This window comes from Mus caroli, chromosome 15 (assembly GCF_900094665.2).
Source record: "Mus caroli chromosome 15, CAROLI_EIJ_v1.1, whole genome shotgun sequence".
Taxonomy (NCBI): domain Eukaryota; kingdom Metazoa; phylum Chordata; class Mammalia; order Rodentia; family Muridae; genus Mus; species Mus caroli.
The window spans coordinates 70144960-70160283 of NC_034584.1; the positions used below are offsets into that span (position 1 = coordinate 70144960).

A 15324-nucleotide genomic window follows, 5' to 3' on the forward strand; every position below is an offset into this window, starting at 1 on the left:
TCAGTATTGGGCATGGCTCACTGGCCCCCATCTTGGAGCCTGTCCCTGAAATCCATACCCTTCTAACAGGGCCCCACCCCACTCCTTGCCAAGACTTCCTGATACAGGAAGGACTCTTCCTGTCACCAGGGCCCTGCCCAGAAGAAATGCCAGCTACCTTTCTTGCCCTCGGAGGCTCTGAGCACAGCCAGGTAGAGGTTGTCCTCTGAGCTGGTTCTCTTGCTACCCAGGCCTTCCGGCTCGGGCACACGGAGCCGGTGCTGAGACATGGTGCTGCCCCGCCCCTTGGTCACCCTGTCCCTCAGCTCTCAGGTGCTGGGCTCCGTCTAGTCTAGGCAGCCTCGTGCGTGCGGTGGTACACAGGCTGCTGGAGGCTGCCGGCCCGCCGCTCTGGACAGTAACTTGTAACTCAGCAGAGGCTCAGCTCAAGACTGAAGTTCTTGTGGCCACTCCCTTGCCTGTGCTACTAGCAAGGCCGTCCCACCCAACAAGCTTTACCCCGCCTTGCCCGCCCCCCAGAGGGGAGTGTCCCTGCGGGAAAGGAGGAAGGCAGCCCCACCCCCACGGCCACACCCTCAGCCCACCAGAAACAGGAAACCCGGGTTTCCTCACCCACCCTACCCACAGCAGTAGAACCTGGGTATAGAGATGGGGGAGGGGGCTGGCCCCAGGATCACAAGGGAGCACATACTATCCCCATGGCCACCCAGAGGGATCTTACATCACACTTAATGAGCAGAGGTCCCCCACCACACAGGGGTGTTAAGAGTGTAGATACAGACGGCCTAGTTCCCTCCCAGCAGAGTGACTGTACAGTAAAGTCCTAGGGGTGGGGACCAGCTGCCTCTCTTCTTGAAGCTCCCCTAAATCATACCTCCTGCACCAAACAGGCATTGTGCCCTACCCAGTAGCCCCTACAACTGGTAGGCTTTCAGGCCCTGCTGAAGGACCTCCTGGGTTTGGCAGGATCTCCCACAGGATCTCCAACAGTCCAGCACAAGCCAGCCCAGCCAGGCAAAGCTCACCTCAGGCAAGAACAGCTCATAGCTCAGTGGTGACTCATCCCAGCAGGGTAGCCCAGCCCAAGCTGCAGGGCCACCTCCCTAGCTGGGTGGAGAAAGGGTTGCAGGGGCAGCAAGGAGCACCCGGATGGGGGCACAGCCAGTGAATCAGACTGGGGAGGGGGCCTGGGTGCTGTGACTCACTCGAAAGGAAGCTGTACTTTGAGGCAGGATGGGGATGTCTGCAGCAGGGTAGGGCTGGCAGATAGCAGCTGTTACAGGTTGTAAACGTGGAGGACCTGAGCAAAGGGCAGGGGCCTCTGGGACTACACCTGTCTAATTCTACTAACATCTAACGTGTCTACTTATAGCCTCTCTGACTCCCTGCGGTCAGAAAGTGGAGCCACCTAGGGCCAGCATCTGGAACTACCCAACCAACCCGACCCACTCTAGGAAAAAATGTACCACCCAGACCACAAGAATTTTCCAGCAGAGGCACTGATGTGATCCAGCTGTGTGCTGCTGAGGAACAACCCCCTTCCCAGAGGCTAAGGCCTCTCTATTCCAGGAAAAATTTGCCCTATGCTGCCCTTGTTGCTTCCCTAATGGCCACAAGAGGGCACCAAAACCCTGTTGGGCGGAGCAGGAGCAAGTGACTAAATCTGAGAGCATGAAGCCCAGGTGTTAGACACCGGAGGGTTCTCCTCAGCCTCCAACACAAGACCACCTAGCTCTTTCCCTTTGGTCCAACAACCACTGCAACCTACCAGAGGTGACTCCTCTCACTCCAGATGCTTTTGGAACCTCAAATCTGACTACACTGGTCAGTGTTCTGGGAGCTTCTCAAAGACTAGGCCAGCAACCTCCTCACCAGGAAGCAAACCCTTGAGAGGGGTGCAGGTGCACCAACAGTGCCTGCACTTCTGATGCGAGCTGTCACTCTGCTGAGGGCACAGGCTCTGGAAATGGGCCAGCAGCTGAGCACAGAAACCCAAGAAACCACTAGAATGTGGGGAGACAGGATCTGACATCAAAGACACACGTGGACCCTAACTCAGACTCCAGCCAAATTACTTTCCAGCGCCTTCATCTTTGCCACTCTCATGTTCTAACGATGCTGTGTGGGAAGTGGACTCAGCCCCAGTTCGAGGTTTCTACCTCCCCTAGCACTCCTTCCCCTGAATATGCTTGCCCTCATCTCTCCAACTCCACCTTGCCCCGTGTCACTGGCTGGAGATGTCTCCTCTCCTGCTCATCCTTGTCACTCAAACCCACAGGTAGCTGTTCCCAAGGTGGCCCAGCCAGCCCTGACCTGGCCAGAGCCCAGGCATGCTCTCAAATGCTGCCGCACACCTTGGGGGGGGGGGCTCTGCCACCTATCCAATCAGCCCCCAGGGACAGTCCCCACCCCAATAGTGTATTGTACATCTGTAGAAAGCAGCTGACCCTCGACTATGTCAGTCTCCCTGAAAAAAGGACGTGATTGTGATTATGGTCCCCTAAGGAATGTTTTCCCCTGCTCAACATACACTCTCTCTTCCCTCTATCTGTCTCTGTCTCTGTCTCTGTCTCTCTCTCTGGGAGAGAACCTTGAAGGCGCCAGGGACAGCACAAGTGGGAGGGCCCAGAGCCCCACCCTCAACGCCTGAACCGCTCTGGGATGGTCCCCATAGCTAAAGCACTAAGCCCAGAAAATCCTCTGGCCCGCCCACTTACCATCCCCCCCCCCCCTCCGGAGGAAAACCTATCCCTGAGCAAGACAAATCTGTCTTCCTCTCCAGGTGTTTCCGGAGCTTGGAGGCGGGGCTGTACCTGGGCCAAGGAACACCCCATCACAAGCTCAAGGCCTGCCCACCAACCTGAGCGGCCGCACCCACCTACACAACAGAGTTGCCCGTAGAGGTAGCCCCTGCGGACCTGCTCGCAGCCCCCATCCAGCCAGCAGGGCCGCTCCAGCAGGACCTCCCTCTGCGAAGTGAAGACGCCCTTCGCCGCCCACGTCCCTGCCATTGCCAGGAGCCCCGAGTGCCCTGGGCTGCTCGCAGAACACGAAAGCCGTGCCTGTGTTGAAGGCTGAAGGCCCTGGCTTCCACGTTCGCCCCCGCCCATCGGACGCAATACCCAGACCCGGAGAACCTGCCCCTGCTGCAAGCGCCCCGCCCAGTGTGGGCCAGGAAGCCGCGCCCCAGCCCATCCGGAGCAAACTAGCTCGCGGGAACTCGAGGGAACGGGGGTGCAGGTGCCCTCTAGGCCAAAAGAGTCTGGGAACTGTCCAGGGATCGGAGTTTTCCGGGGTTCCTCCTTCCCACGCTCGGGATAACTCTATGACTGTGGGAGTGCCACTCCCAGGAGGATATGCAAGGGTCACCCGCCCCAAGGAGCCAGATCAGCTGAGGCATGGGCAGAGTACAGAATTGCGGGCGACCACGCCCACACCTGGCACTGCAGGGCACCTAGTAAACCAAAGGGGACACAGGGAGCTCTTTCCCTCACGTGGTGACAGGAAACTAAATTGAGCCCAGGCGTCTTGGTACCAAACGAGAAACATCTCCGAGGGGAAGAAGCTCTAGGCCTGTGTATTCTGCTGGATGCCACGGACTGCAGCTGACTCACCGGCTTCTGGGAAACCTAGAGTGACGCCTGGAAAACCCGCGTCCCGGCGATCTTCCGCTGGACGCTAAGCCCTAGCAAGCCCGCTAGGGGGCACTAGGTCACAAACACACTCCCATCAGTCCGGGCCTGAGGTGCATCTCATGAGGGCAGTCCCGCTGGCCAGAAGCCCTGGTGCAGAACTGCCCAATCCCCAGGGACTGTCCCAGGCCCCATTCACTTCAGCCCCACCCCATCCTGCGGTGAGCATGGCCTCCTCGGACTATAGCCCAAGGGCTGGTGACTTTGAGGCGAGGGCAGAACATAGCCTAACTTCTTGCCCCACGACTGGCTCTGATATGCCATGTTGGAGGACACTCAGACAAACTTCCTTTGTGCGACTCAGCCTACACTCTGTGGGCAGGGAGGTCACTAGGCAGGCTTTGTGGCCCTGCCCAGATCAGTCTGTGAACCTGCCACTCTAGTTTCTCACTGCTGTGGCAAGAGAGAAAGGCTTTTCTTTAGAAGGTAGGCATTCCCATAGGCCTATGCCTTCTATCCATCTGTGCCCACCCCACCTCTTTCCATTCGCCTACCCAGGACCTGATGCAAGCTAACCAGCCACAAAGTTCTACCCCCCAGCACACCCCAAGAAGTGGCAGGGTCTTCAATGCAGAGTAGGCACAAGGGGGACAATGGCTTTCACAAACACTGGTATTTCACGCTTGAACAGGAAGAGGAGGGCTCGGGAAGGCAAGGGGCGGGAGGAAGGCGGACCCTCCACCCCTGCCCCGCCCCAGTCTCCTGTCAGGGGCGGTGGCCCATGACAGTGGCAGAGGCAAGGGTGCTTACCTTGCTCATCCTTTGCCTGCCGATGCCCCTTACGCCAGTGCCATACAGCAGCCAGAGTGACAACATGACCCACGACTACCAGGGAGGGAAACAGGCTACCCGACGGCTCCATGGCTGCCGCACAGAATGGGCAGAGCCGTCCTCACCAGGGACCAGCTGCTGCGAAGTCCGACAGCACCTCCCTACATGGAGGGTGCCCCAGAACCAGAGTCCACTCTGGCTCCTGCTGCCCTGCCTTCAGAGACAGCCCTACTGTATCATCTGCACCCAGCCGGGGGACAGGGTACAGTCCCCTCCGCACCAACTGTGCTCTTCTTACCCAGCCTCCTCCCCGCCTCCTCCCTCTTGTGGCTCTTGGCCGCTCCCCACCCACACTCCCTACAGGGCCTAGCTCAGCTGTCTCTACGCAGAGCCACCGACGCTCAAGGTTAACTGGAGCCTTAACCCTTGCCTACCCACAGCCACACCCGCCAGGAGGAGGGGCCTGTAGCTCTTCCCCCCCAAGCCTCAGCCCCCCATCCTAGCCTGGGCAGACTCCACATGGGTCCTCCTTCCCAAGTTGAGCCTAACCAGCACTCCCTGTCCACATCAGGAGGCCTAAACGCTCAGTCTACCTCCAAGGGTGCCCTCTGGGAACAGCCACCAAGCACAGAGGGTGGACAGATGTCAATGCCCAGTCCCTCATTGCCCTCCCTGCAGCTGACCCCACCACACTGACCCCACCACACTGAAAGGCGGGTGGGCTCCTCACAAGCCCCAAGGTCCAATGTGAGGCCTTGAACGGGGTCTGAGGGAGAGCAGGCCAGGTGAGGCTAGGCAGGCAGGTGTATACAGAGGAAAACAGGACGGATGGCCTCCAGCCTAGCTGGGTTCCCAAAAGACTCTGAAGGGCTGCCCCACCTACCGGGCACGATCTTCATTGGGGACAGCGGCAGGAGCCCACTGGGCCAACGGGGAGCGGGTGAGGGGCGTGGGGAGGGTCACAGGCCCCTCTGAGGCAGCAAGCCTGCAGCGGCAGTGGTGAGGCCGGAGGAGGGCACAGCTTTCCAGCCTTGTCAGCAGAAGTGGGGGCAGGGGAGGGGAGCAGTGGGCAGGGGGCCCAGGGGGATATAAATATCCAAGGAGGGCAAGCAAGGCCCGTCACTTGTCCAGACTTAGTACATGACGTATGGAGCCCAGGCTCCCTGGAGTCCCATCTAGCTGGGCGGTCCCACAACACTTAGCCCCCTAGTGCTCTCCTCCCCGCCCTCCCCCAGCTCCCCTGGGTGATACTATAATAAGGAGGTGCCTGGCATCAGGATCTACCATGGATGGAGACAGAAGTGGACTCAGGCTCATGTTCCCCCGGGAGAGGGTGCTGCCCATACCCTGCCCATCTTCTGGGGTGCTCTTGGAAAATGCCACATGGCCAAAGAGACACCAATCCCTTTTCTCCCAGAGAGCTCTGTTCAAGTCACTGGACACAACACCTGGCCCCAGGGCAGACAGGACTGTGTCTCCAAGGTCAGACTACAAGTCAGAGACCTGGGCAACCCAAACCCAGGGCCTAAGTGGCATGAGCATTCACCTACCTCTACCCATCGGGCTGCTCCTCCCACCCCAGGCCTCTCCTGGTACCCCAAGAATTACAGAATGGGGAAATCTCAAGGCTCCCTGCATTCCTACTCTGTGGAGGCACAGTGTCCGCAAGTCAGCAAGCAGGCCTACAACACATCTGCCATATGCAATACTGACCTGGACCCCAGTGCTTCCTGAGAAACAAGCTGCATGTATGTGTGCATCTGTGTGGAGAGGGAGACACGATTCCATCTCCTTCCTCCCAGGAGCCTGATGGCACTGGGCCGGGCCCACTGGTCCTGACTGACAAATGGCTGAGGAGCTAAAGTCTGCTCTCCACCCTGTAACGCTTCCTGCATCAAGCATCGTTCTGTTACAATCTTGAGGACGTCCTAGAGTGTCTCGGCTGTGAGCACGCTGGTCAGAGGAGGAAACTGGGGCCTGGTCATAGTGAGAAGCTGGCCTGAGCTTCCACGGGGTCAAATGAGTCCCCAACATATATGGCCTCGACTAAGTCAACACGGCATGACAAACCAGCCTCGGACCCTGACTGCTGATGTGGGACGCCCTGTTCACACTGAGCCAAAGAGTGCAGGAGGAGGCTGGGCCCACCACTGTCTCATAAACTAGCCTGTGGTGGTCAGCTCCGGCCAGCCAGGGATTGGGCCAACTGGGGTGGGGTATTGAAAGCCCCTTGAGCAGGCCAAAGAGACCCCTGATGACTGTCAGTGGACAGGGACAGAGATAGCCAGGCAAGGTTCAACAGTACAGCCTCTCTCTCAGCAGAGCCCGTGTCTCCACAGCCTCAGTGGCGAGTCCCCCAGAGCCAAGTGCCCTGGCTCTGAGCAGCCCCCCCACCACATTCCACACACCCTGAGCTAGCTGTGAGGGGCCATGCCATCCCTACGTCCGGGTGCTGAGGTCATGAGAACCACTAGTAGGTGACACGCGGTCCATCCTCCCTCTCAGGGACCTGTCCCCTGTCTGTCAGCTGGAGACTGGCTTTCTAACTTCTCCCTGAAGCCTCCACTCCTGCTGTGCCCTACCTTGGCCTAGCTGGATCAGCTCCTCCATGCTGTACCTATCCATAGCTGCTGGCCAGGATACGCTGCTCCCAGAACCAGCAGAGAGGAAGGGAAGGCAGGAAGGAGGGGAGGGGTGGGAAGCAAAGGGAGGGCTTGCTCATGCCCTGACCTCCACACCCAACAGTAGCTCCTCCTCATGACTAACTAAAGGGTCCCCATCGTCAGCCAGACCAACAGAACCCAAGCCTGGTGACTGGGATCAGTGGGTAGCCTGGGCAAACCAATCTGAGGGTACAGAGGAAAGGCCTGCCTCAGTCCCTAAGCTCTGGGGTTTCAGGCCACTGGCCTTCCCTACTGACTCTGCCAGACACAGACCAACGCACCCCACAGCATCTCCTTCCCCCATACCCTTTCCCTGCCACCCCCTCACCCACACATCTAGCATCCATATGCTAAGAGGCACATTCCATGTAGCCACATGTGTGCATGTGTTCCTGTGCACACATACAAAAACACATACCATTTCGGCGATCCTAGGGATCAAACCAGTGCCCCGACCACTCTGGGCCAGCACACAACTACTGAGCCACGTGCCTTGCCTCTGAGATCCTCCGCTTAACTGGGTTCCTTTTTAGTTATGGTAACATTATGTTATTTAATTATGTGGTGTGATGTGGTGTGGTGTGCGTGCGCGCGTGCGCGCGTGCTCTACAGCATGAAGGTAGAGAGAGACCAGAAGACAACTCAGGGGAGTCAATTCCTTCCTTCCTCCTTGCAGGACCAGGGATCAAATCCAGCTCCTCAGACTTAGCAGCAAGCACCTTTATTTGCAGAGCCATTGTGCTGGCCCCTGTCTACTCCTCCTCGATATTCACATTCCCTCAGCCCCCAAAGCTGACCCCTCCCTTACCCAAGCCCCCCTCAACTATCTCAGTTCCTTTAGTCTGAGCAAACATGTCATGTCCAGACAGTCCACACTTCCTCCAATCCCGCTGTCTATAACCTGGGAAAGGCAAACCTGATTTGTCCACAACCTGGGTAAAAACCTTCCAGAGTTCTTCAGATTCCTTCCCGCATCCTAGCACGGATGAGCACCTGCCGAGAGCCACAGCCCACCTGAGCAGTGGGCGCAGGAAGGCGGGGCAGCGCTGCAGCCTCTAAGCAGGCCACACAGTGGACGACCACAGGGAAAGTCCGGGTACATTAGCCACATGTTGGCATGAAAACGGGAGAACTGATGTCCACGTGGGGACTGTTGCATGACGACCCTCTGAGAACACACGCCTCAGAGTGCTCAGACACTTCTGGGCCAGTTCTGAATTCTGAACCAGACAAGATACTATCTATTGGAGTGAAAATGAAATTTGCATACACAAACCGCTCCAGCAACTTTATAACAAGGAAATCTCTGGGCGCCTCCTTCCTCATGGTAGCTGTCTTAGCTGACCAACTTCTCAACTGTCGGGTTGAGCTCTCTGATTGCTCCTAAAGCCACCTCCTACCACACTCTCTCTCCTCACCACATCTGAGACCGCAATATATGACACCCTCTACATAAGTGTGCTGACTGGAGATGGGAGGGAGGGGTATTCCCAATTCATTCTGCCAAGTGTCAGGCTCCCTGGCCAGGGTTATATGGACAGAGGTAACCCATCTAACTGGGACCATGCTGGTCACCAACATTGCTGCAGCACAGACTTAATGGATAACCCACTGGAGGGGCCGAGCTATAAAAAGTGACAATCTTGTTGGCGTAGACCAGACTGGCCTCAGACTCAGAAATCCACCTGCCTCGGCCTCGTGAGTGCTGAGATTAAAGGTGTGAGCAGTCACCACCACCCAGCTCACTCACTCATTTTTATTAACCCAAAGGAGCCAGTGGTTTTAGGTGGCACCATCTCTGCCCCAGCCTGTACTCAGGAGCCAGCCATAAATGCCCCTGCCACCAGCCACACCCAGCACCTAAGGCCCAAACTCAGTCCTGGGGGGGAAGGGGGGGTGAATCCGCCTGGGGCCCTGACTCAGTCTGAAGCTGGAGCTGATTTCCTGTTGGAAACTCTGAATTGCCGCAAGCGGTTGTGGCTGGGAAGACTGAGTCACCTCCATCAGAGACAGGGGAGGGAGGGTGCCCCCCCTCTGCCCACTACTACCACACCCAGAACCCCCTCCTAGTCCTGCTGCCAACGGCTGGCCCAGTCCGGACACGGACAAGGAAGCAAAGCAAGAACAGCAGGAGAGGGAGGGCTCCCCTCTCGCTCACCACACCCAAAAGGACTGAGCCACAGCCATGGTTACAGGGAAGCCGGAGAGGCCATTGACTTGCCTAAGGCCATGGGGAGAGCCCGGAGGCCATTCAAATTCCCTGCCCCTTCCAGCTACACTCACCACTCCAACAAGCCACACAAGTCCAACCCAGAAAGACCACGACTGAGGCTTCTGCTCAGGCAGCTGTGCCTGACAGAGGGTCTACCCTCACTCTAGACTCCCTCCCCCACTCCCAGAGAATAAGTCCCTCCCACATTCTAAGGCACAAAGAGGGAGGCAGACAGATACCGGGCTGTTCTGATGCCTGCGATACATGGATACTGCTGGAGGTCCTGGGATGCCCTCAGCAGGCATTGAGGACAACGTGCCTCAGGAGAGCCTGCACAGGCATCACACACACCGAGAACACATAAGCCTATCCAAGTCCTGATGGTATAAGGGCTTAAGGGCAGAGGGGGTACCTTCTGGAAACCCTTGGGCCAGTGGTTGTTGTCCCATCCTCTAAGACCTGATTCCCAGCTGGGGGGGGAACCAAACCCTCACCCAGACCATGGGCTGGGTCAGCATCCCAATACCCTGACCTCTGCCCTCCTAGGCAGTGCTCCTGAGCTGTGCCCTTCTTCCCATCTCATCTAGAGCCACTCCACCTCCAGATCATGGCCAACTCCCAGCAGGCCAAGCACCCAGTCATGGGGGCCCTCAGTACTGCTCATGTAATACAGAAGCTGAGCCACTTGGCCATAGGGGAAGACAGACTCAAGCCTCAGTGGACAAGCGGTTTGCCTGAGCCAGTCCCATGCCAGCAGATCTTCTATACACGCCCACTTCTGAAAAGAGGGGCCCCTAAAGGGTGGGGGAAGGAGGTGGGGGCAAGGGCAAGGACAGTGCCTGAGAGGGGTACAAACAGGACTATGCCAACAGCTGGTCCTGCCAGTCTTAGGGCGTTCAGGCCCCGCCCTCACCAGGATTTGCCCAGAGGAGCACAAGCCACGTGGGTCCATTGGCTAGAACACCCATCACCCTCCAGCAGAAAGGGCGCCACCTGCTGATATGAATAGAACCCATACACACAATGTGCTGCCCCCCAGAGCCCACCAGACCTAAGTCCCAACACCAAAAACACCTACAGTCACTTCCCATCCCTCACGGCCTGGAGCCAAAATTCAGCTGACCTGTGGCTGGGGCAGGCTCCGGACCTGGTCTGGCCAGGGTCCCCACGGTGGTGGCAGACACCACAGGGGTTTCAGGTGCCCCCTCCTCACGCTCCTTCCTGCGATAGACCTGCCGCTCCTCACGGGGAGGGTCCTCAGCTGGCAGAGGCCCCCTCTTTGGTGGGCAGCCTAGGGGACCTTGCATGGTCTGCACATGGGGGGAGCGACGACGTGCAGGTATCACCATGGCGACAGGGCGGCGCACGCGCTGCAGAGAGGCAGGTACGATCTCCGGTGGCAGGTGTAGGTACTGGCGTAGGTGGTCAATGCCCTCGTTGGTCAGGTACCAGTAGAAGTGGCACCAGGCAAAGGTCTCCCGCACCAGGCCCCGAGCTTTCAGTGAAGCCATGGCACGCATGACCTGTAGATTGGTGACGCCTGGCACATGGGGATGCAGGCTGCGGGGTCGCCGGTCCTTCTTGGCAACCATCACCCCCTCACGGAAGAGCACCTCATAGATGGCCCGTAGCCGGTCCAGCGGCATGAGCATGCCAGCCACCATGGCTGCTGGAAGCCTGCCGGTCAGCACAGGGTGAGGACAGCAGGTGGGGCACAGCCAGGAGGCTGATGAAGCTCCTTTGGCACAAGATGCAGCAGGGGCCACTGGCAAATAGGCAGGCAGGCTCCGGTTCTAAGCACAAGGGCGCAGGCTCAGGGGCAGTGCGGCTCCAGAGCCTTGCTCTGTGAATTCCTGCGCCGGCAAGGCTGCCTGTCTGAGCCTCCCGCCTGCCCGCCCTCCAGGACGCCTGGGCCGGCCCCCTCTGACTCAGCAGCAGGGCCGGCCCCTCCCACCCACTACTGGCGGGGGGCCCCTTGAAGAGTGGGGGGCACCAATAAACTGCCCCTCCCCACCCGGGCCACAGAGCTCCAATGTCAGAAATTACATGTGTTTCTAAAACAATTGTTCAAGGTTCTCAAGACTTTGTAAAGGCAGGATGGAGTGTAATATGGATCAAGAATCAACCCCGCCCCCCTCAGAAGAGAACAGATGGGCAGAAAACAGGGAGCAGAGAGAGCAGGAGGGTCCTCATCATAAGGACAGCATCCCCTCACTGTCATCTCGGGGTGAGGTGAGGTGTCATCTGACCATAGCTATCTAAAGGAGGGGTTGAGCAAAGTAGAAAACTAAAAGAATCCAAGGGAGGAAGATTAGGGTATGGAGAAGAATCTGGGGTGTGGTGGGTGGCCAGAGACCTGAAGGAGAATAGTAGGAAGAGCTGCACAGACAGTTGGTGGCAGGCACCACTGCCGCTGTCCATCAGAAAAGGAAAGGGACAGTACTGTGCCCCTCTCACCAGATGACCATGGAACGTAACACTTCCACGCCAGGCTAGATTAGGGTGGGTCCAGAAACAAAGCCACTTTCCAGTCCAAGACCTCTGAAGAGAGCTCTGGGTGAGGCCTCTTTCCTCCCACACCTTCAGTGCAGCTGTCAGACGCCAGGGGACTCCCAGCTGCCATAGGGAATCAAAGTCACCAAGTCCCTAACACCCCAGGCTTGGTGGCCCTGACATCCAAAAATTCCCTACCCCCAGGCAGCCTGAGTGTCCATTTGTGGCCGGAGGGGCAGGTGCTGTGGAGAGGACACGAGGACACCGGCAGGAACTGAAGTGAAAGGAAGAGGAATGATCTCACGCCAGAAGGGCTGCCTAGCACAGCTGTCACCTCTGCTGGGCCCTCACAACCGAGGGTCCCACACACATGTAGCCTGTGCCACCAATACCCCAACTCTCCCTGTGGTGCCGCACCAAACCCCCATGCCATTAAGGCTCTCCCTGAATGGACACACCCATTCCCACCAAGCACTGCAAACCCAGGAACTGATTATAAATAGGGCGGAGGCGGGGGATCCTGCGGTGGGAGGCGCTGGCCAGAGGCAGGCGGGCAGCCAACAAAGCAGTGCGTGGGGCGGGTTTATGGGCTGTCGCCATGGTGCCCCAGCAGACTCCAAACATACAGACACAGACCGGTGGCGGGTGGAAACTCTGAGGGCTCAGCCAACAGTCCCCAAAGCCTTCCCTGAGGCCAGCTCAGCCAGCTCACTGCGGCAGGGCTCTCCCTGTACCACGCCCCTAGCCAGACTTAGGCAGGAAGGGGGGCAGGTCCTCGGGGCCCAGCCCTGGAAGTGCACAGCAGCACTAAATTGGGTCTGTAGGGCCAAGAGTGTACAGCCACCACACCCCCTTCCCTGTGATACCTAAGGCACCAGTGTTTTAGTTATAGGACCAGTACCAACCCAGTTCTAAGAGCAAACAAATTCCGACTTGCTTGGCCTGTCCCTCAGACACCTCTCCACAGTAACCTGTACTCACCCCACCCCCACCCAGAGTTCCTATCTTCCTGACATGATTTCCTAACCTAATCCCATCAAATCTCTAATCCCCCACCCACGAAGCCAATACATAACTCACCACCATCCCCTAATGATCTCCAGCCCCATCCAAAGTCCCCTGAGCCCTTGGACCTGAAGTTTCTTCTGCCCAGGCCCACGTTGGTGCCCTTACAGTAACTAAGTTGACCCAGTCATAGTCCCTATCCCACCTTTAGGCAGGAGAGGGCAGTAGCTCCCAGCACCAGAAGCAATGTGTAGGAATCTCTCCTCCCTCCCACCAGCCAGAGCACCTGCGAGCGTGAGACCGCAGGGAGGAGGAGCCTAGAACAACATGTCCTCCCACATCTGCCCCACGTGCTCAGGCACACACACAACCCTGATCTGGGTCTGCTTGTCTTCAGGGTCCCTGGGCTTAGGAGAACTCTCTGTGCCCTGTCCTACCTTGCAGAAATACTGAGAAGTTGCTGATTCAGCACTGAGAGAGCCCAGCAGCACTCCCTGGGCGGCCCCATCAGGTTTCCAGAGCAACCAGACAGCGCCCTTGGGCAGTCCCTAGCCCCCCAACCCTGGACAAAGAGCCACAGTGTGGCCTTTCCCAGGGCCAGCCCGTCTGGCGCCTAGTGCCTTGGGCATGAAGGTCCCCACAGGCCTACACTACCCCCTCATACACCAATCTCTGAGGCATCTGGCCCAGGCGGAGGAGTGCCGACTGCTCCAGGGCCACCCCCACCCCCCACGCTCCTACTGATGCGGCTGCTGCAGTACTTGCTGCAGGGCTGCAGGGCAGCTACTGGAGCTCCCTCACTCAGCCCTAGGAGGAAACTCGGAAGGGCGTGAGTCTGGGGTCCTACATCTCCAGCTTGGCACACCTCAATGTTACCAGGAAGACAGCTGACCCTGACAGTCACCCGTGAGTTGTTGCACTCAGCCAGAGGTCACTGAGCGTCCGAGAGCCAGGCTCCTCCAGACTGTACCTTTGAGGGAGCTGATCTCATGCTGGATGGCTCTCGAGGGGTCCATGTCTTCACTAAGGGGCTGAGGACGGTGTGCTGCAGCCACTGTGTCCAGGACTGCACAGCACCGCACTGCCCAAGGCCAGCACTGCAGCCTGAAGGAGGAGCTGGGAGGTGTGGGGCAGGGCTTGCTAGCCAGAGGCGGGGCTTCTGCTGATCAATGTCCCGGACACTGGTGTCCAAAGCGCATGCTCCAGGCCATGCACCACACTGCCCCTCCCCTTCTACACAGCCAACAAGAGCTTCCTAACCAATAAAGTCCAGCCAGACTACCCAAACACCAGATAAGAGCCAAATATATGCACAGCCAGCGCCACAGTCCAGGGCCTCTGTCACCTGAGGGCCATATGCATGGCCTGCAGGTTGTACCTGCACAGAGCCTGTCTGTCATACTGAAGCCTCAGCCTCCTATCCACTCCCCGCAGGTGACACAGAGTCTAGACCTACAACCTTCAGCTTTGCCCCAACCAGCAATGTGCCCCGTTCCCTCGGCCCTGTTCCATCCAATGTCTTTTCAAGTGGGATACTTGGTCATCCCAAGCTCCTAGGCTCAAGATGCTTCAGTGACCCAGCCTTTGCCTCTCCAGCCAGACTGTACTTGGCATGCTCTGTCTGTCCAGCTCTGTGGTATCCCAGCACCCACTGACCCTGTGGCTCAGGACACAACTTTGGGGTCACCATCCTTCATGCCGTCCTCACAAGGCTTCCTGACTCCACTCTGCTATATGTCCTCTTGTCATTGCTTCCAATGCCACCCAGCATGACATACAGCTCCTAGCAGGGTCCAGTCATCCACCACTGCACCACTACCATCACCAAGAAGCAGCCAACAGCTGTCCTAGTCCAGCCACCACAGAGGTCACCAGCATACTGTTAGCAACTGCCTGCCTCCTAGACAGGATGTCCATATGGGAAGAAGAAGACAAGTGAACATGTGGACCATTGCAAGTCATGGGACCCTAGGACCTCTGTGCTGGGCAGTGAGGGGTAGAGGGCATCTCTAGCCTCCCTTAGTCTCCTGTCATACTCCTGTCCACACCCTTACTTTGTCCTCACCCAAGACCCTCCACTGGCTCCTCAAATTCATATAATGTCAAGCTGGCATAGCGTGCCCATCATTCTGCTATGGCAGGTCAGGTCACAGCCAGGGAGGCCGGGAAAATGCTGCAGGAGCAAGGCTGGCAATGGATACAGTCACAGCCACAGAAGCCAGCTTTCAGTCCCATTTGGCCTTTGAGTCCCTCAGCCCTTGCTCCTGCTGTCTGTGAGACTCAGCCAGCCTAGGGCATGGGTGGGTTTCAGGAAACAGTAAAGAAATAAAACACAATTTTCTAAATACTCCCCCCCCTTTTATTTTTTTGAGACAGGGTTTCTCTGTGTAGCACTGGCTGTCCTGGAACTCACTTTGTAGGACCAGGCTGGCCTCGAACTCAGAAATCCGCCTGCCTCTGCCTCCCAAGTGCTGGGATTAAAGGCGTG

At 57.9% G+C, this 15324-nt stretch overlaps 1 protein-coding gene across 23 annotated transcripts in view; it reads right to left on the reverse strand.

Moving 5' to 3' along the window:
* Nucleotides 1-15324, reverse strand: part of Plec (plectin) — a 60700-nt gene that overhangs the window by 24340 nt on the left and 21036 nt on the right. For 4 of the 23 annotated variants that reach the window (XM_029469919.1, XM_029469914.1, XM_029469916.1 and 1 more), the window contains exon 1: nt 4443-4732. The exons of 6 other annotated variants lie outside the window; for them this stretch is intronic. In XM_029469919.1, the coding sequence (XP_029325779.1) occupies nt 4443-4554 (112 nt within the window). In that variant the 5' untranslated portion in view covers nt 4555-4732. Of the gene's footprint in view, nt 1-157; nt 446-2878; nt 3102-4442; nt 4733-5346; nt 5499-10461; nt 11182-13806; nt 14065-15324 lie in introns of those variants that run through there. 13 more of the 23 variants (XM_029469921.1, XM_029469920.1, XM_029469913.1 and 10 more) reach the window with 11 other exon arrangements.